This window comes from Oryx dammah, unplaced genomic scaffold (assembly GCF_014754425.2).
Source record: "Oryx dammah isolate SB20612 unplaced genomic scaffold, SCBI_Odam_1.1 HiC_scaffold_21, whole genome shotgun sequence".
NCBI lineage: Eukaryota > Metazoa > Chordata > Mammalia > Artiodactyla > Bovidae > Oryx > Oryx dammah.
In genome coordinates, this window is record NW_024070205.1 from 11,722,218 (window position 1) to 11,741,958 (window position 19,741).

A 19,741-nucleotide genomic window follows, 5' to 3' on the forward strand; every position below is an offset into this window, starting at 1 on the left:
CATCAGCAGATGAATGGACAGAGAAGATGTGGCAGGCACACTCACGCACGTGTGCACACGTGCACACACACACACATCCATCAGCACTTGAATGGATAGAGAAGATGTGGCAGGCGCACGCGTGCGTGCACACACACACACAATGAAACAGGTAACACAGCCATAAAAACAACAAACTTTTGCTATGTGCAGCAATGTAGATGGCTTTGGAGAGTATTATACTAAGTGAAACATGTCAGACAGAGAAAGACAAATACTGTATGATATCACTTATATATGGAATCTAAAAAAATACGACAAAGTACTGAATATAGCAAAAGGAAGCAGACTCACAGACACAGATAACAAACCAGTGGTGATCAGTTGAGGGAGGGAAGAGGAGCAACATGGGGGTGGAGGAGTGGGAGGTACAGATTACTGGACAAAAGACAGGCTCAAGAATGTATTGTACAATATGGGGAACATAGCCAAGATTTTGTAATAATTGTAAACTGAAACTAACCTTTAAGAACTCTATAAAAAATTTTTTTTAAAGTTTTTAACTTGGGACTAATTTAGATTCCTCTCATGCACTGACACAGATAATTTCTAGCCTCTCAAAACTTAATACCTTTGTCTCCAGACACTCAATTCTCTCTCAGAGGCCACAGTAGGTTAGATGCCAAGCTCTGCCCATTGCACTTCCAAAATATCTCGTGTTGTTTTTTTTTGTTTCTATCGTATAGTGTAGTAGTGATGGTCGCTCAGTCATGTCCAGCCTTTTTCAACCCCGTGGACTGTACCAGGCTCCTCTGTCCATGGGATTCTCCAGGCAAGAACATTGGAGTGGGTAGACATTCCCTTCTCCAGGGGATCTTTCCTGACCTGGGAATTGAACCTGGGTCTCCCGCATTGCAGGCAGATTCTTTACCATCTGAGCTACACGGACCAACACCTAATTCCTATGTCATGCCAAGAACACTCATCCGACATCCTCCTGCAAACAGTCTCATTGCTGTAATCCAGCAGTTCTCAAAGTGTGGGGTCTGTGAACCCCTGGATGGAGCCCACACATTTGAACCCCTCAGATGTTTCTGGTTTCTCTACCGCCGCTCCCCTGAGTGGCCATCAGGATGGCCAGCTGACTCCAATCCAGTCACGCCTGCCACCTCACCTCTGCTCCTCCTCCCTCTGTCTAGAGCATCCCTTGCTCGCCCTGACCACACCTGCCACACTGCTGCTCATCTTTTAAGATGCAGTTCACACACCATTAGTCCCTCAAGCCCAAAACACAGGAAACCTCTCCCTACATAGAATCCTGATCATATTTTATCACACTTGGATTTGCATTCAGATTTTGCAAACCCAGGTCAGTGCTTTGAGCATGCACACACACACAAAGTGGTGAATGACCATGATTTATAAAATCAGAGCTGAATGTTGGAGTGGGCATGGCTTTTCCCTAAGATGGCTTTTCAAATATTTTAACTTTCCTGATGAAAACTCTTCTCAGTTACTCCAAAGCTACCAAAACTTTCCCAAGAATAAAAACCTAGCCTCATCCCTAATTTAACCCTAGAATGGACATTTTACTTCACAGACTCATTCAACAAACCCACGTGAGCACAAAATTATGTACCAGACAACCATGGACAAGACAGAGAAGCACCCTGTTTAAGCACCGTTGAGAAGACATTTCAGCTGACAATAAAAATGAAGGAAAGAAGATCCTTTAGATCCTGAGAGAGCTCTAAAGTATGCATATAAAAGGGGATTTAGCAGGAAGTGCTGGATGGTTGGAGTGCATCCTACAGGCGGTCAAGGACAAGGAAGTGGTATTTGAATCAAGATCTGAAGGAGCAGTCACAGGAGGACCCGGGGCTGAACATTCCAGACAGAGGACGGACAGGACAAAGGCTCTGGACTGGGACCAAGCTGAGAGGCTCAGAAGGAAAGAGAGGGACTTTCCTGGGGCTCCAGTGGCTAAGACTCTGAGCTCCCAATGCAGGGGCCTGGGTTCGATTCCGGGTCAGGAAACTAGACACCACATGTCACAACAAGAGTTCACATGCCGCAACTAAGACCTGGTGCAGCCAAATAAACATACAAATATTAAAAAAAAAAAAAAAAGAAAGAGAGCGCTCAGTACTCAAGGCTAGTGTATGAGGCAGGGAAGGGTTCTTAAGAGGTAAGAAAAGGCATCTTTACTTTTCTCAGGGTCTTATAAAACTCATCTCCATAAATGCAGAGACATTCTTCTCAGGGAATACATGTGTAAATTCCTCTGAGATCTTTGAAGGAAAGAATTAAATATCCAAAGAAGATAGAACATGAATTAAGAAAAAGGAAGATACACTTACCATAGGAAATAGTACATATTCTCTGAGGAAATCTTGAGAATCAAACTGATTATAATCTCCAAAATCAGCTGAAAAGAAAAGGAGGGAGGGTAGTCTTTATTATATGACATTAAAGATGGGATAAAATAGGGTAAACTTATTACCATATTTACTCTTCTCACCTCATCCTATTTCTGCACTAGTATTAAATACAAACAGTGCCAACATGGGTTTGCTATTACTACCACTTTTACATAGCAATAATGCAAATATCAGCAGGCAAGCACTGCAACATATTTTCTAGAAAGAATAGAGACATTTGAAAATGGTTCTTAATCTATTTTAAGAATTTAAAACAAAACTATATTATCTTTTATGAAATATTTGCCAACACAGATCTTTAGACTATCTGCCAAGGGGACTTTTTAACACAAGGTTAATTTTGAGAACTGAAGAGCCAAACCCATCTGCATCTCTCCATATATTTGCAGCTGGAAATTCCCACTGTAAATCATCCTTGGCAAGCAATGCTGCAAATTTTTACACCTCCTAAACAACTCCATGTGTTACAAGATGCCCCGAATTCTGTTTTGTCCTGTTTTCATCTCACAATTGTAAGTCTGAACACACGTAAAATGAATACAGAGAACCTCTATCATAAATCAATAAATGTCTTGCATCTTATCCTATTTGCTCTCAACAACAACAAAAAAATCAAAACAGTATGATATTTAAATTTCATGTTAAATGTTCACTTTCAGGTAGAAATGGATCCAGACATCTTTAAGGTACCAAGAATAAGGGATCCACACAGAAGGCCAGTGTAAAGACCTTACCAAGAAGGCAAGGTTGCACATACAAATATGTATAAATTCCTACAAGTAATTATAAGGTGTTCAGTCCAGTTCAGTCGCTCAGTCGTGTCCGACTCTTTGCAATCCCATGAATCGCAGCACGCCAGGCCTCCCTGTCCATCACTATCTCCCGGAGTTCACTCAAACTCATGTCCATTGAGGTGGTGATGCCATCCAGCCATCTCATCCTCTGTCGTCCCCTTCTCCTCCTGTCCCCAATCCCTCCCAGCATCAGAGTCTTTTCCAATGAGTCAACTCTTCACATGAGGTGGCCAAAGTACTGGAGTTTCAGCTTTAGCATCAGTCATTCCAAAGAACACCCAAGACTGATTTCCTTTAGAATGGACTGGTTGGATCTCCTTGCAGTCCAAGGGACTCTCAAGAGTCTTCTCGAACACCACAGTCCAAAAGCATCAATTCTTCTGCACTCAGCTTTCTTCACAGTCCAACTCTCATATCCATACATGACTACTGGAAAAAACCATAGCCTTGACTAGATGGACCTTTATTGGCAAAGTAATGTCTCTGCTTTTGAATATGCTCTCTAGGTTGGTCATAACTTTCCTTCCAAGGAAGAAGCAAATTTTAATTTCATGGCTGCAGTCACCATCTGCAGTGATTTTGGAGCCCCCCAAAATAAAGTCTGACACTGTTTCCAATGTTTCCCCATCTATCTGCCATGAAGTGATGGGACCAGATGCCATGATCTTCGTTTTCTGAATGTTAAGCTTTAAGCCAACTTTTTACTCTCCTCTTTCACTTTCATCAAGAGGCTTTTTAGTTTCTCTTCACTTTCTGCCATAAGGGTGGTGTCATCTGCATATCTGAGGTTATTGATATTTCTCCCGGCAATCTTGATTCCAGCTTGTGCTTCTTCCAGCCCAGCATTTCTCATGATGTACTCTGCATAGAAGTTAAATAAGCAGGGTGATAATATACAGCCTTGACGTACTCCTTTTCCTATTTGGAACCAGTCTGTTGTCCCATGTCCAGTTCTAACTGTTGCTTCCTGACCTGCATACAGATTTCTCAAGAGGCAGGTCAGGTGGTCTGGTATTCCCATCTCTTTCAGAATTTTCCACAGTTTATTGTGATCCACACAGTCAAAGGCTTTGGCATAGCCAATAAAGCAGAAATAGATGTTTTTCTGGAACTCTCTTGCTTTTTCCATGATCCAGCAGATGTTGGCAATTTGATCTCTGGTTCCTCTGCCTTTTCTAAAACCAGCTTGAACATCTGGAAGTTCACAGTTCATGTATCGCTGAGGTGAGGCATTTGGAAATACCCAAGACCAACAGCTCTGCCTATTTCTAAGGTCAGTCATCTGTTATCATACTTGTCACAGCTTATATCTTTGTTGATTTGACTTTCTAACTGCCCAATGAAAGTTCTCAGAAAAAAATATTCTACAAATATTATAGCTAGAGGATTTCATCAGATTGAATAGCGAACTTCAAGAATCCAAGTAAAAGGACCCCAGAGTAAGTTCACCAACTTCCTTCAGCCTAAAAGTGATCACTGAAGTCCCTCCAATATCCAGGATGCTTGTAATGAGCCCAATGATGGAAGAGTGAGAGGGGGAAAAAAGAGAGTTAAATAAAGAAGAAGAAGAAAAGGAAGCACTTAAAGGAGAAAGACCCATTTGGAAGATGAGGGACCCACCAGATCTTTCTTTTCATCTCCCCATTAAGGGTATCTTCTCCACTGTTTGGTTTTTCAATTATAACCACTGATGGTTCTGTTATGCAGTATGGGCATTGCTCCTTCCCTTTCCAGTCTTTAGGTGAACAGATGAGATACAACGTATTTTTCAGACTTCCAATCCACAGGGAGAAGCTAACTATTAAGTATCATAAGGCCAACCCAAACTGCTAACCCATTAATATCCCAGGAATAAAAGTTATCAAGGAAAGGCTGTCACTTTAGGCATTTTAAATCCAGAAGGTTTAACTTCAGTGCAGAGTTTGGGATAGAAGTTCAGTTCACAGCTTCTAAAATAACAATCCACACAGCAAGCACTCTGCAGCTGACAGGCGTATATTTGGTATCTGATTTTAAGGAAAGTCGCTACTGCAAGGGAAACATGTTTCTTTTTAAAAAGAAACTTGTCTTTTTCTTCTTGTTTTAACATGACTAAAGACAATGAAGCTACCAGTCAATAAAGAAAAATGTATAAATATATGTAAAAGATTACACAGTGTGCTATACAAATAGGTGTAAAAATTTACAGAAGATTAAAAACAAAAACAAAAAACAGCTGTCTGATTGATCTAGATCGATGTAAGTAGGGTAGGTTGAAAGATAAATTGACTCTAACACACATTAGCTATCTTACATTACAACACTGCATTTAAAATTTCCCTCTTTAACTGTCAAAATAAAGTACACTATAATGTCTTAAGCTCTCATACTTGAAACTGATGTGAAAGTCACATAGTCATAACATCAAGCCGCAAAATATGACCACACTGGGCAGTGGAAAAATTCTAAGAAAATGGTCTACAAACCCTGCAATGGAGTTTTACTTAGAGGCAGGATGAAAGCTGCTATTTCTTCAAATAAAACTAAAATTATACAAGCTTGAGCAATTTGCGAACAGCTTTGAGGAATCCACCATCCTGCCACCAAAAGTCACTACCTCTGCACTTTTAATGTAAGATACCTCAAAATGTAAAAAGAGTTATGAAGGGATCATTTAAGTAAATTTAACTTTTCCCTCCGAGAGGCTAGTGGTGCCAGCATTCAAGAAACGCTGGATTGTCACACACCGGTCCCCACTCTTACCTTGCACAGCTAAGCCTGCCAGCCGGATCACCTGTTCCAGCGAACACCGCAACCGCCCTTCAAGCACGTCTTTTTTGACTTGCAGGTAATACTGATATCTATTCATCGAAACAGAAGAAGAAATAATCTTAAAAACACATACTTGGAATATATTCCCACGCCATGAATGCCTCTAGATATGACCCCTTGTGCACACAGCAGGATACACAGGTGATGTCGATAAAGGTCAGGTCTATAAAAGATGGAAAGTGACCTCTGCCCTGTTTGTCTTTGTTTGATGTGGCAGGTGCCACGTCCCCTTCGCTCTGAGTTCGAAAGTGCTCTCATCACACCATTTCATGGCAGGCCGGCAGGAGGAACTACTGATAAGGACCAGCTCTTCCTAACAAAGGACCGAGGATGGGAGCACTCTTGCACACCTGGACACCCACAACACACAGCTGCCAAAGCCACGCCACAGTGTGCATTCCTGAAAAAAAAAAATTATGGGAACACACTGTTTTTTTAAATCCCAAGGTTATAGAGGGTAGAAGACAAACAGGCCAAATCATTTAGAATTCTGCTAATGGACAGGATAAAGCTTTTCGGAGTCAGGCTCACCCTCCACATCTGTGACTCATAAAAATCTAATCAAATGTGACACTGAGCCTTCCAACCCAAAGTACATCCTCAAAGCAGCAAAGTGCAGACAGACAGAATGTGCCCATATACAACATCAACCTCAGATCAGACCACTGTTCTCAGAAGCTAACAGAGTGCTATTGTTCCCTTGCCAGTAAAATCATAATTAGAATTACCTAAGCGTTTTGAAATCTCCTTACCCCAAACTTTACATCCCAGGACTCTACTTCCTTTAAATATACTCTTAAAACAAGCTACCTCTAGAACAGTCACACTTTTTAGGCATTAATTCTTGGCAAATGCTAACAACTTCTTTGCTCCTGGTAACCACAACTCTGTAATGTCTTCAAAACTTCAGCATGTCAACCAAGGGAACTTAGGAGTGACCCAAAACCCTGCTCTCTTGGAGAGAGGCAATCAGTCCTGAGAGCAAATTATTGCTGTCTCTGCCTTGATATCATGGACATCATTACATGTCAGTAGTACTGTTAGTCACTCAGTCGTGTCTGCCCCTTCGTAACTCCGTACACTGTATGTAGCCCACCAGTTCCTCTGTCCATGGGGTTCTCCAGGCGAGAATACTGGAGTGGGTAGCCATTCCTTTCTCCAGGGGATCTTCCCAACCCAGGGATCAAACCCAGGTCTCCTGCATTGGCAGGCGGATTCTTTACTGTCTGAGCCACTAGGGAAGCCTATTACATGTCAACCTAGCACCTATTTGAGAAGAGGAGTCCAGTTCTCTTCTACAAACCAGTTCTCTACTTCTTTCCTCTTGAGTCTACAGGACAGGGTAAAGACAGCCATGTCAGCCTCTGGTGGGAAAGTGTGTGTGAGTTGCTCAGTCGTGTCCGACTCTTTGGGGGCCCACCTGGCTTCTCTGCCCATGGGATTTTCCAGGCAAGCATACTGGAGGGGGTTACCGTTCCCTTCTCCAGGGGAATCTTCTTGACCCAGGGATTGAACCCGGGTCTCCCACATTGTAGGCAGACTCTTCACCATCTGAGTCAGTAGGGAAGTCTCTAGTGGGAAAACCTTTACTTAAAATTAGAAAGACCAACACTCTGAGTTATCTAAATATTTTTTCCAGTCAAATTTAGTATCTATTAGAAAAGCCACCTATTTTTCCTACCACCATTTTATCTTTCTCCTAAAATGTTCATAATCATTTTACAGGGTCCATTAAGGCAATGGCATCCCACTCCAGTACTCTTGCCTGGAAAATCCCATGGACAGAGGAGCCTGGTAGGCTGTAGTCCATGGGGTCGAGAGGAGTCAGACACGACTGAGCGACTTCACTTTCACTTTTCACTTTCATGCATTGGAGAAGGAAATGGCAACCCACTCCAGTGTTCTTGCCTGGAAAATCCTAGGGACGGGGGAGCCTGGTGGGCTGCCATCTATGGGGTCGCACAGAGTTGGACACGACTGAAGTGACTTAGCAGCAGCATATATGTATATATATATGAGAATATTATTTATTATTTATTCTCACATTTTCTTGGTTAAAAATTGTTTTTTTCTCTTAGAAAATTTCCATACAATTACATAAAGTTATACAGTAGAGCAGGGCTTCCCTGTGACGCAGTGGTAAAGAATCTGACTGCCAGTGCAGAAGATACAGATGTGGGTTTGAACCCTGGGTCAGGAAGATCTCCTGGAGGAGTAAAAGGTGACCCACTCCAGTATTCTTGCCAGGAGCATCCCATGGACAGAGGAGCCTGGTGGGCTACAGTCCAAGGGGTCGCAAAGAGTCGGGCACGACTGAGCACACGTACAGTATAGTGTTATCAGCCCCAATCACGCTATACATTAGTTCCTCAGCTCTTAGTCATCTTCTATCTAAACGTTTGTACCCTTTTACCAACCTTCCCCTATTTTCCCTACCTCTCAGGGGGTCCACTAGTGAGTCAATAATTTGACTTCCTGTCAAAATCAGCTGACTACATCAATTAAGGCTGCACATCGAGGCTGTATATTGTCACTCTGCTTATTTAACTTCTATGCAGAGTACATCATGAGGAATTCTGGACTGGATGAAGCACAAGCTGGAATCAAGATTGCCAGGAGATATATTAATAACCTCAGATATGCGGATGACACCACCCTTATGGCAGAAAGCAAAGAACTAAAGAGCCTCTTGATGAAAGTGAAAGAAGAGAATGAAAAAGTTGACTTAAAACTGAACATTGAGAAAACTAAGATCATGGCTTCTGGTCCCATCACTTCATGGCAAATAGATGGAGAAACAGTGGAAACAGTGGCAGATTTTATTTTGTGGGGCTCCGTTTTCACTGCAGATTGTGACTGCAGCCATGAAATTAAAAGATGCTTGCTCCTTGGAAGAAGAGTTATGACCAACCTAGATAGCATATTAAAAAGCAGAGACATTACTTTGCCAACAAAGGTCCATCTAGTCAAGGCTATGGTTTTTCCAGTAGTCATGTATGGATGTGAGAACTGGACTGTGAAGAAAGCTGAGTGCTGAAGAATTGATGCTTTTGAACTGTGGTGTTGGAGAAGACTCTTGAGAGTCCCTTGGACTGCAAGGAGATCCAACCAGTCCATCCTAAAGGAAATCAGTCCTGAATATTCATTGGAAGGACTGATGCTGAAGCTGAAACTCCAATACTTTGGCCACCTGATGAGAAGAGCTGACTCATTGGAAAAGACCCTGATGCTGGGAAAGATTGAAGGCTGGAGGAGAAGGGGACGACAGAGGAAGAAATGGTTGGATGGCATCACTGATTCAATGGACATGAGTTTGAGTAAACTCGGGGAGTTGGTGATGGACAGAGAGGCCTGGCATGCTGCAATCCATGGAGTCACAAAGAGTCAGACACGAATGAGCAACTGAACTGAACTGAAATCAATTAATGTACATAATAAGTATCTTCACTGATTTTCAGAGACAAGTCCCTGGTATGTGTAGAAAAAATCTTTGTGCCCTCTCAACACTCTGAGTTCAGAGGACACAGCCTTGCCCTCACCTACTCATTGCATTCTTAGCTGGTTAAAGGCATCGTGGAGTCTAAATCTCAACAAATAGGAACAGAGGTTACATCTAAAAACTTGTGATTGAAAGTCTTTTCCTGGTACTCAAGTGGCAGTCTGCCGCTTCTGAGTGTGCACACTTTGGAGCAAATACTAGATAGGATGCTTTTTAAAATCCTGTAAAGTTGAAGATACCACCGTTACGTGTACGTGTGTGTGCGTGTGCGTGTGTGTGTGTTTCTTTGTTGACGGAGTTTCTGGGAATAACATACGATGGCGGGAAAAGGGGAAGCCATGAACCGCCTGCTCATTCTTCATAGGAGAGAATCAGAGTAAATGAAAATATTCTGAAGCAATAACTGTACACGAATTAAAAAAGAAACAGCATGAGAGTGGATCAAAATATTGAAGACCTAAGAAATCTGAATTGCTGCAGAGTTAAAATATGTTACATGTTACCTCTAGCTTCCATTTTTCTTCCCTGTTCACTCAGGGCAAGTCCCCAAGCTCAGGCATGTTTTTCAGATGTTTCACCCAAGGAAAGTTACCATCACAGAAGGGCAGTCCCATACATTCCTGGGATCTACACGCCTGCTGTTTGCCTGCGTGTCTGCTGTTCCAAGGGGAAGGACGGCCAGCCTGCACATAGCAAGCGCCAAGGGTCACAGGTTCCACAGTTTCATTCAGCAAATCAAGAGCCCCAACAAAAATGCTTTACACTAGCACCTTTGCTTCAAGGAGCATGCACCCTTATTAAGTATCAATACAAGCAAAGCCCGGCGTTTTATAGCCCTTACTTAAATAACAGTTTTATGCCTAAAGCCATAATCTACTGATGTACACTATTCGTTCATCTCCTGGAAGAAAGGAGACACAGGCGTCGGGAGCTTTCTTCTGGTGCGAAGCTACCGTCCACGTTTTCTGGGGTGTCCTCCACCCTTCCTTCAGGGATTTTCCTCAGTATCTCTCTGCCTCACTCTTTCCCTGTCCCCAAACTGGTTCTTGACTTCTCTCTGGCACCTCTCTTGTGCTTCTGGGCCAGTTCTCCAGGAAACAGTAAAAGGTCTACTCATTCATAAAAGGTAACTTCTCCCTCAAGAGACTTAAGGAATTGCTTGGGAGACTTTCACTGAAGATCTTTTATGCTTAGAACCTGGTGGGTCCTCCCTGGTGGCTCAGATGGTAAAGAATCTACCTGCAATGTGGGAGACCCAGGTTCGATCCCTGGGTTGGGAAGATCTCCTGGAGAAGGAAACGACAATCCACTCCACTCTTGTTGCCTGGAGAATTCCATGGACAGAGGAGCCTGGCGGGCTATAGTCCAAGGGGTTGCAGAGAGTCAGACACAATTGAGCAATTAACGCTTTCATGGAAGATCGTTCATGCTTATAACCTAGCTGGTTCTCAGACAGAACACCTTCCTGTGGAAACCCAGGCAAACAAGGGGGTCCTTAGACATCAAAGATCTTTCAAGTGGCAAGAATTCACTGTGAAAGCAGATAGACCTTTAAAGAAGAGTCACTTAGAATCTGAAGACCACACTTTCAAAACTAGGGGAATAAGAAAAGAGGGATAAGGAAAAGTGTTAACCAGCCTATGACCAGAGAACCCTCCACCAGTGGCTTTTTTCAGAAAAGTTATTGGATATTAAAAACAAATAAACAAAACATCCCAAAACCTCAAGAACAGACTCTCAGGATAGGAAGGAATGTTAATGTTTATTGAAGAAAGCTACAATGGGAATCTCATGACAAGAACAACATGCACAAAACCCCAAACCCAAACAAGCCAGAAGACACAGTCTCGAGGTGGGAAGAGAGAGTAAAGCTTGCCTACTCCTCCTATTCATATAATGTTTGAAATTCTTCTATATACATGAAACCATCCTAGCTCAAGTGGTTTCGACTCATTTTTTGCTCCGCGCATGGATATTAACACACAGTCATTAAGCACTTCCTTGTACGTGCAACTCGGCTAGAAGCTGAAGAGTTCCTAGAGAAGTCTAAGGCAGCCTCTGCCCTGCAAGGATGCTCATCATCTCTCGGACCCCTGCTGTCACGGTTTCTCTCTCTAGCGCACTATTAAGGGTTTAATGCTTAAGAACCAGTGAGTAAAAGCACTGTAAAAGGTATTATCCTAGCATTAGCTACCACAGCTAGAATCCTTTTTGCCCATCACCTGGAGGAAAGAATGATCAGCTGAGACCCTGTGGGAAAAATAATGCACAGGGTCCAGCTAAACAACAGTCAGGATTTTTTTTCTCCTTGCTGATCCCAACTTTCAGCTACAATTGTCCTTCTATAAAACACATGAGCAGGTTCTATTACAGATCCGATGCTAGGCAACAGCGAAGCCCAATCCACCAGCAAGGAACACCAGGATTTTTCCTGGTCCTTTAGGTTAAATGTGGTCTAATACTGGGAAACTAAACCAAGGAGCTGAAGAATGCAGTGCTCTTTCCTGGAAGCCATCCAGACTACAAGAGAATCTAAATAGCGTTAATGATATGGTACAACAGCCATTTGAGATTGTGGATATTACTACATGAGATCACAGACACGGGAATGAAATCTGAACCACTTTGTTAATTGATTGTTTGCTACATTTCTGCTCAAAAGGCATTTTTATAAAATATAATAATTCTATCCTATATGAAGACCAAATTAGAGAATATGAGCTGAAATTCTATTTCTAGAGTGTTTGGTTTTTGCTTATTTTTGATTAGAGATTCAATTCTAACAGAAGTCAAATGTAACAGTGAATCCTATTTTGGAAACATGCAATTTCATGGAAGTATACTCCACTCCACCCTGTCATAGCTTTGGGTGGAGAGGGAAAAGAGAAAAACCAATCTTTGTGCCAGGAAAGTAAGTATTTGCCAACTTTCCAAAGGGATCCTCTTTGAAAACCCAAGCCCACAGGGAAAACTTTTAAATAATTTTTATATTCAAAGACCTGGAAATAGTCCATCTGACTGCTGAGGTCCAATGAATGGTCTTAGGTGAAGATTTTGCTTTCTCTCTAAGAATTAGTGAACATAATTGTGCTTGTTGAATAAGGGTTACATTTCTATTTTCAAAGTTTTTTGTTTTGAATCTCCAGAGAATAGTAATTTGTGGACTGAATGCAGGTTTCTCTGGGTAAAGTAACAAAGGTGCTTCCTGGTAATTGGTGCTATTAAACATCACACCTGGAAACTGGAAGTCACTAAAACCTATCCCTAGAGATTTCATCTGTCTTGAATTTGTTTTTGTTCAGTCACTAAGTCATGTCCAACTCTTTGCAAACCCAAGAACTGTAGCATGCCAGGATCCTCTGTCCTTCAGTATCTCCCAGAGTTTGCTCAAATTCATGTCCATTGAATCAGGGATGCTATCTAATTATCTCATCATCTGTCATCCCCTTCTCCTTTTGCCTTCAGTCTTTCCTAGCATCAGGATATTTTCTATACAAACTCAAGAAAATAAGGGACTTTTCCATGTTCCCTCCTCTCCCTAAGATTAAGAAAAGAAAGTTAAAAAAAAAAAAAAAACACAGTGAGTTAAATCAATAAGGCATTCAGTACTTCTGCCAGTGGTATCAAAGGACTCTTTCAAAACCCCATAACATTATCCTCAATGCTTATAGATGTACCGCTAAGATCTTTCATCTCTCATTTTAATTCACATATGAGGACTCTATCTAAGCACTTGTGCAAGCCTATTTCCCTTGCAGGTCTATTGATACTTCTCAGATTGAGAAATTCCACGTGTTGGCCTGGAAAGTATGGACTGTGCTGCCACAGAACCACAGATAAGGCGAGAGAACTTGGAGGCAGAGTACGTGCTGCTTTTGAAGTACTCCCCCCGACTCTCACAAATGAAATATTCTTTCCAAGTCCAGTTCAGCAGAAATGCCTTAAATACAGGAATGACATGAAAATCTGAAAGCTTTAAGATGTGACTTGGGGGCACTTCCCTGGCAGTCCAGTGGTTAAGACTCTGCCTTCCAATGCAGAGGGCTCAGGTTCGATCCCAGGTCAGGGAACTAAGATCCCACATGCTATGCTACAAAAAACTAAATAAATAAAATTAAGATGTGATTTTGGTTGGGCTTCTACCCACGAGGGCAAGAGCCTGGGCCAAAATCACAGGATGGTGGAGGCAGGAGGGCGAAAGGTCAGTATCACTGTTCTGAAAGTCTGCCGAAATGCGCCACGGGGCTGCCCCTCCCAGAGGGGCACAGCCACCTACCGAATTGACTGCGGTTAGCTCTGGGGTCAATGACGTGGAGGAGCAAACGGCACGTGCGGATTCCAAGCAGAAGCCTTCCAACCCACGTCAGGCTCCCTGTTGTGCCTCCCTCTGCCGTGAGACGTGCAGCACCCAAGCAGGCACTGCCGCTCAGTTAGTCTGAGCCCCAGAGAAAGACAGCGGTGGGCACAGCAGACATGGAGGATGGTGAAGAGTGAGCCTTTGGTTTTGAAAGCCACACACAGCTGGAGGCCATACACTGTGGCAGCATGAGTTAGCCTAAGCGACCTAATAAGGGAAGGATCTCAACAACTCAAGTCCAGGTCTTTCGTTTCTAAAGAAGGAAACTCCACTGAGGGAGGAGAAGGACTGGTCCAAGGTAATACTGCTCCTTAAAGGCAGGACCACACAGACCAGAGCTTGGAGATCCGTTTCTGCACGGCAACCACGAGGTGACGAGAATGGGATCAGATTCCCAGCCATTGTAGGCAAGCCATTGATTTCACTGAAGTCAAAAAGTATTGAAGAAATAAAAGCACAGGAAATTCCGTGGTGGTCCAGTGGTTAGCACTGGAAGTTTTCACTGCTGGGTTCAATCCCTGATTGGGGAACTATGATACTGCAGGCTGTGCAGCACAGCCACATTAAAAAGAGAGAAACGAAAATACAAACACCACGGCTGGGTGATTTTCATGATCCCAGGCTTCGATAACCACGCTGCCCTCCCGCCCCCGTTAGAGCTTCTATGCCACAGCGTATGAGACAAACACTGACGCAGAAGCTGTTCTGTGAAGACATTACACGACACGTTTCGCAGTTTGGCTCATGGATTACTCAGATCCGTGTTTTCTCCCAGCAGTAGCCTCTGGGATATTGCACGTTCCTCCCCCGGAGGCAGAAGGAAGGAGAAAGAGACTGCGCCATGCATTCTAACTACTCACAGACAACCTTGAAAGATGCACGGAGGGAAAAAAGTAGAATCTAGAGACTGGGTTCTCGGATTACAGGCTCCTACCTAAAAGGAGAGGCTATACTCAGAAGCAGGTGCAGACTAGTCTCTTAAATGTATTTATTTCTAAATGCAACACGTTTTTAAAGACTAAACAGGAGTTCATCATCAATATTACATACAGTCTTCACTGCCTTGCATTGAGTAACCATACTTCCCTATTACATATCATTAAAAGTTACACAGACTTCCTTCAATTAAGGTATTAATAACACTCGAAGCTGTCTGATCAGCACATACCATCCACAGATTGACCTCTTTTGTGCCCAGTGCCCAAGGAGATCTGGGACAGAAAGAAAATGCTCCTTCATAGTTAAGAACAGGTCAGTAAAAGCACTCTGTTCGCCTATCGAGCTATGCACATGCAGTGTTACCATCAGAGGCCCTTCTCTACAGTTCAATGTCAGTCCAATCAACCCGTCTCTTCCCATGCGCACGGTCAGTAGCATGGTGACAATCTAGAGAGAAGGGGCATTATCGGTGCCCTGAAAATCCATCCTGAAAATCCTCACGCTGAAGACGCTTTTCCATAAAACTATCGGGATGGGAGAATGAGAGAGAAAGACAGATTGTTTTGCCACTATTATTATTAAGAAAAGGGTAAAGGTCAGGAGGGGCAGCTGTGAGGAGATATCCCTCGTCTAAGGTAAGGAGCAGTGGCTGTGCTTTGCTGGAGCAGACCTGAAGAGATACCCCACGTCCAAGGTAAGAGAAACTCAAATAAGATGGTAGGTGTTGTAAGAGGCATCAGAGGGCAGACACACAAACCATAATCATAGAAAACTAGTCAATCTAATCACACTAGGACCACAGCCTTGTCTAACTCAATGAAACTAAGCCATGCCCGTGGGGCCACCCAAGACAGGTGGGTCATGTGGAGAGGTCTGACAGAATGTGGTCCACTGGAGAAGGGAATGGCAAACCACTTCAGTATTCTTGCCTTGAGAACCCCATGAACAGTAGGAAAAGGCAAAATGATAGGATACTGAAAGAGGAACTCCCCAGGTCAGTAGGTGCACAACACGCTACTGGAGATCAGTGGAGAAATAACTCGAGAAAGAATGAAGGGATGGAGCCAAAGCAAAACCAATACCCAGCTGTGGATGTGACTGGTGATAGAAGCAAGGTCTGATGCTGTAAAGAGCAATATTGCACAGGAACCTGGAATGTTAGGTCCATGAATCAAGGCAAATTGGAAGTAGTCAAATAGGAGACGGCTAGAGTGAACATCAACATTCTAGGAATCAGCGAACTAAAATGGACTGGAATGGGTGAATTTCACTCAGATGACCATTATATCTACTACTGTGGGAAGGAATCCCTCAGGAGAAATGGAGTAGCCATCATTGTCAACAAAAGAGTCCGAAATGCAGTACTTGGATGCAATCTCAAAAACGACAGAATGATCTCTGTTCGTTTCCAAGGCAAACCATTCAATATCACAGTAATCCAAGTCTATGCCCCAACCAGTAATGCTGAGGAAGCTGAAGTTGAACGGTTTTATGAAGACGTACAGGACCTTTCAGAACTAACACCCAAAAAAGATGTCCTCTTTATTATAGGAGACTGGAATGCAAAAGTAGGAAGTCAAGAAACACCTGGAGTAACAGGCAAATTTGGCCTTGGAGTACAGAATGAAGCAGGGCAAAGGCTAATAGACTTTTGCCAAAAGAACGCACTGGTCATTGCAAACACCCTCTTCCAATAACCCAGGAGAAGACTCTACACATCGACATCACCAAATGGTCAACACTGAAATCAGACTGATTATATTCTTTGCACCCAAAGATGGAGAAGCTCTACACAGTCAACAAAAACAAGACCAGGAGCTGACTGTGGCTCAGATCATGAACTCCTTATTACCAAATTCAGACTGAAATTGAAGAAAGTAGGGAAAACCACTAGACCATTCAGGTATGACCTAAATCAAACTCCTTATGATTATATATTATTTCTCATGGAAGTGAGAAATAGATTTAAGGGCCTAGATCTGATAGACAGAGTGCCTGATGAACTATGGAATGAGGTTTGTGACATTGTACAGGAGACAGGGATCAAGACCATCCCCATGGAAAAGAAATGCAAAAAAGCAAAACGGCTGTCTGGGGAGGCCTTACAAACAGCTGTGAAAAGAAGAGAGGCAAAAAGCAAAGGAGAAAAGGAAAGATATAAGCATCTGAATGCAGAGTTCCAAAGAATAGCAAGAAGAGATAAGAAAGCCTTCCTCAGCAATCAATGTAAAGAAATAGAGGAAAACAACAGAATGGGAAAGACCAGAGATCTCTTCAAGAAAATTAGAGATACCAAGGGGAACATTTCATGCAAAGATGGGCTTGATAAAGGACAGAATAGTATGGATCTAACAGAAGCAGAAGATATTAAGAAGAGGTGGTAGGAATACACAGAAGAACTGTACAAAAAAGATCTTCGCAACCAAGATAATCACGATGGTGTGATCACTCACCTAGAGCCAGACATCCTGGAATGTGAAGTCAAGTGGGCCTTAGAAAGCATCACTACGAACAAAGCTAGTGGAGGTGATGGAATTCCAGTTGAATTATTTCAAATCCTGGAAGATGATGCTGTGAAAGTGCTGCACTCAATATGCCAGCAAATTTGGAAAACTCAGCAGTGACCACAAGACTGGAAAAGGTCAGTTTTCATTCCAATCCCAAAGAAAGGCAATGCCAAAGAATGCTCAAACTACCGCACAATTGCACTCTTTTCACATGCTAGTAAAGTAATGCTCAGAATTCTCCAAGCCAGGCTTCAGCAATACATGAACCGTGAAATTCAGATATTCAAGCTGGTTTTAGAAAAGGCAGAGGAACCAGAGATCAAATTGCCAACATCCGCTGAATCATCAAAAAAGCAAGAGAATTTCAGAAAAACATCTATTTCTGCTTTATTGGCTATGCCAAAGCCTTTGACTCTGTGGATCACAATAAACTGTGGAAAATTCTGAGAGATGGGAATACCAGACCACCTGACCTGCCTCTTGAGAAACCTATATGCAGGTCAGGAAGCAACACTCAGAACTAGCTATGGAACAAGAGACTGGTTCCAAATAGGAAAAGGAGTACATCAAGGCTGTATATTGTCACCCTGCTTATTTAACTTCTATGCAGAGTACATCATGAGAAATGCTGAGCTGGAAGAAGCACAAGCTGGAATCAAGATTGCCGGGAGAAATATCAATAACCTCAGATATGCAGATGACACCACCCTTGTGGCAGAAAGTGAAGAGGAACTAGAAAGCCTCTTGATGAAAGTAAAGAGGAGAGTGAAAAAGTTGGCTTAAAGCTCCACATTCAGAAAACAAAGATCATGGCATCTGGTCCCATCACTTCATGGGAAATAGATGGGGAAACAGTGGAAAGAGTGGCAGACTTTAGTTTTTGGGGCTCCAAAATCACTGCAGATGGTGACTGCAGCCATGAAATTAAAAGACGCTTACTCCTTGGAAGGAAAGTTATGACCAACCTAGATAGCATATTCCAAAGCAGAGACATTACTTTGCCGACAAAGGTCCATCTAGTCAAGGCTATGGTTTTTCCAGTGGTCATGTATGAATGTGAGAGTTGGACTGTGAAGAAAGCTGAGTGCCAAAGAATTGATGCTTTTGAACTGTGGTGTTGGAGAAGACTCTTGAGAGTCTCTTGGACTGCAAGGAGATCCAACCAGTCCATTCTGAAGGAGATCAGTCCTGGGTGTTCTTTGGAAGCACTGATGCTAAAGCTGAAACTCCAATACTTTGGCCACTTCATGCGAAGAGTTGACTCATTAGAAAAGACTATGATGCTGGGAGGGATTGGGGGCAGGAGGAGAAGGGGATGACAGAGGATGAGATGGCTGGACAGCATCACGGACTTGATGGACATGAGTTTGAGTGAACTCCAGGAGTCGGTGATGGACAGGGAGGCCTGGCGTGCTGCAATTCATGGGGTTGCAAAGAGTCGGACACGACTGAGCAACTGAACTGAACCGAACTGAACTGAAGACTTAAATTGTCCTTTCCTCATTAGAAAACTCTCTTTAGTAAAATCAGCAATATCAGAAGAATCTTGCTAGAATGTCCTCGAAACCCATTTCTCCCAGGACACTGCAACAGGTGCTGAAACGCTCGCATTACTTTCTGGTTGGCATTATATTGGGCCAATAAGAAATAAACACACAAATTTCTCTACTACAAAAAAAAAAAAAAAGGAGGGGATTGAACATAAGTTGCCCTTAAAGTCGGGGATATGGGATGGCAAAACATAATTCTAATTCTTAGACTGACAGAGGTACCAATACGAGAGGAACAGCACATTCCAGCCATTCGGAAGGGTGTTCACAGCTGTAAATCCAGATAATAGAGAGGGTGGCCCACCCTGCTCTCTATCTGCCAGGACCAGATAAACAGTACACACGTGAGCGTGAAAGTGAAAGTCACTCAGTCATGGCCAACTCTCTGCAACCCCCTGGACTATACAGTCCATGGAATTCTCCATGGAATTCTCCAAGGCCAGAATGCTGGAGTGGGTAGCCTTTCCCTTCTCCAAGGGGTCTTCCCAACCCAGGTCTCCCGCGTTGAGGGTGGATTCTTTACCAGCTGAACCACCAGGGAAGCCCGAGAGTACTGGAGTGGGTAGCCTCTCCCTTCTCCAGCAGATCTTCCCGACCCAGAACTGAACCGAGGTCTCCTGCATTGCAGGCAGATTCTTTACCAGCTGAGCCACCAGGGAAGCCCACACGTGAGCAGGCAACCCGACAAACCTGAAGGCTCCCCTCTCTCAGCCCCTCTGTCCTGAAAGCCTCTGAGGAGATCCCAGCTTGTGATTATTCAAGTATAATAATGTGTTCGGTACCTGAGCTGTGCACTGTCTAAAATCTTTTCTATTTAATGAAATGTTCAAGTTGACAGTCAATGAGAACTCTGCATCATCAGGC

The 19,741-nt window shown here is 43.1% G+C and overlaps 1 protein-coding gene across 2 annotated transcripts in view; it reads right to left on the reverse strand.

The window, feature by feature from the left end:
- The window catches only part of PTPN14 (protein tyrosine phosphatase non-receptor type 14), a 192,520-nt gene that overhangs the window by 56,153 nt on the left and 116,626 nt on the right, over nucleotides 1-19,741 (reverse strand). For both annotated transcript variants that reach the window (XM_040263167.1, XM_040263168.1), the window contains exons 4-5: nucleotides 5,957-6,054; nucleotides 2,340-2,407 (exon numbers count right to left, since the gene is read on the reverse strand). In XM_040263167.1, coding sequence (XP_040119101.1) covers nucleotides 2,340-2,407; nucleotides 5,957-6,054 — 166 coding nt within the window. The remainder of the gene's footprint in view (nucleotides 1-2,339; nucleotides 2,408-5,956; nucleotides 6,055-19,741) is intronic.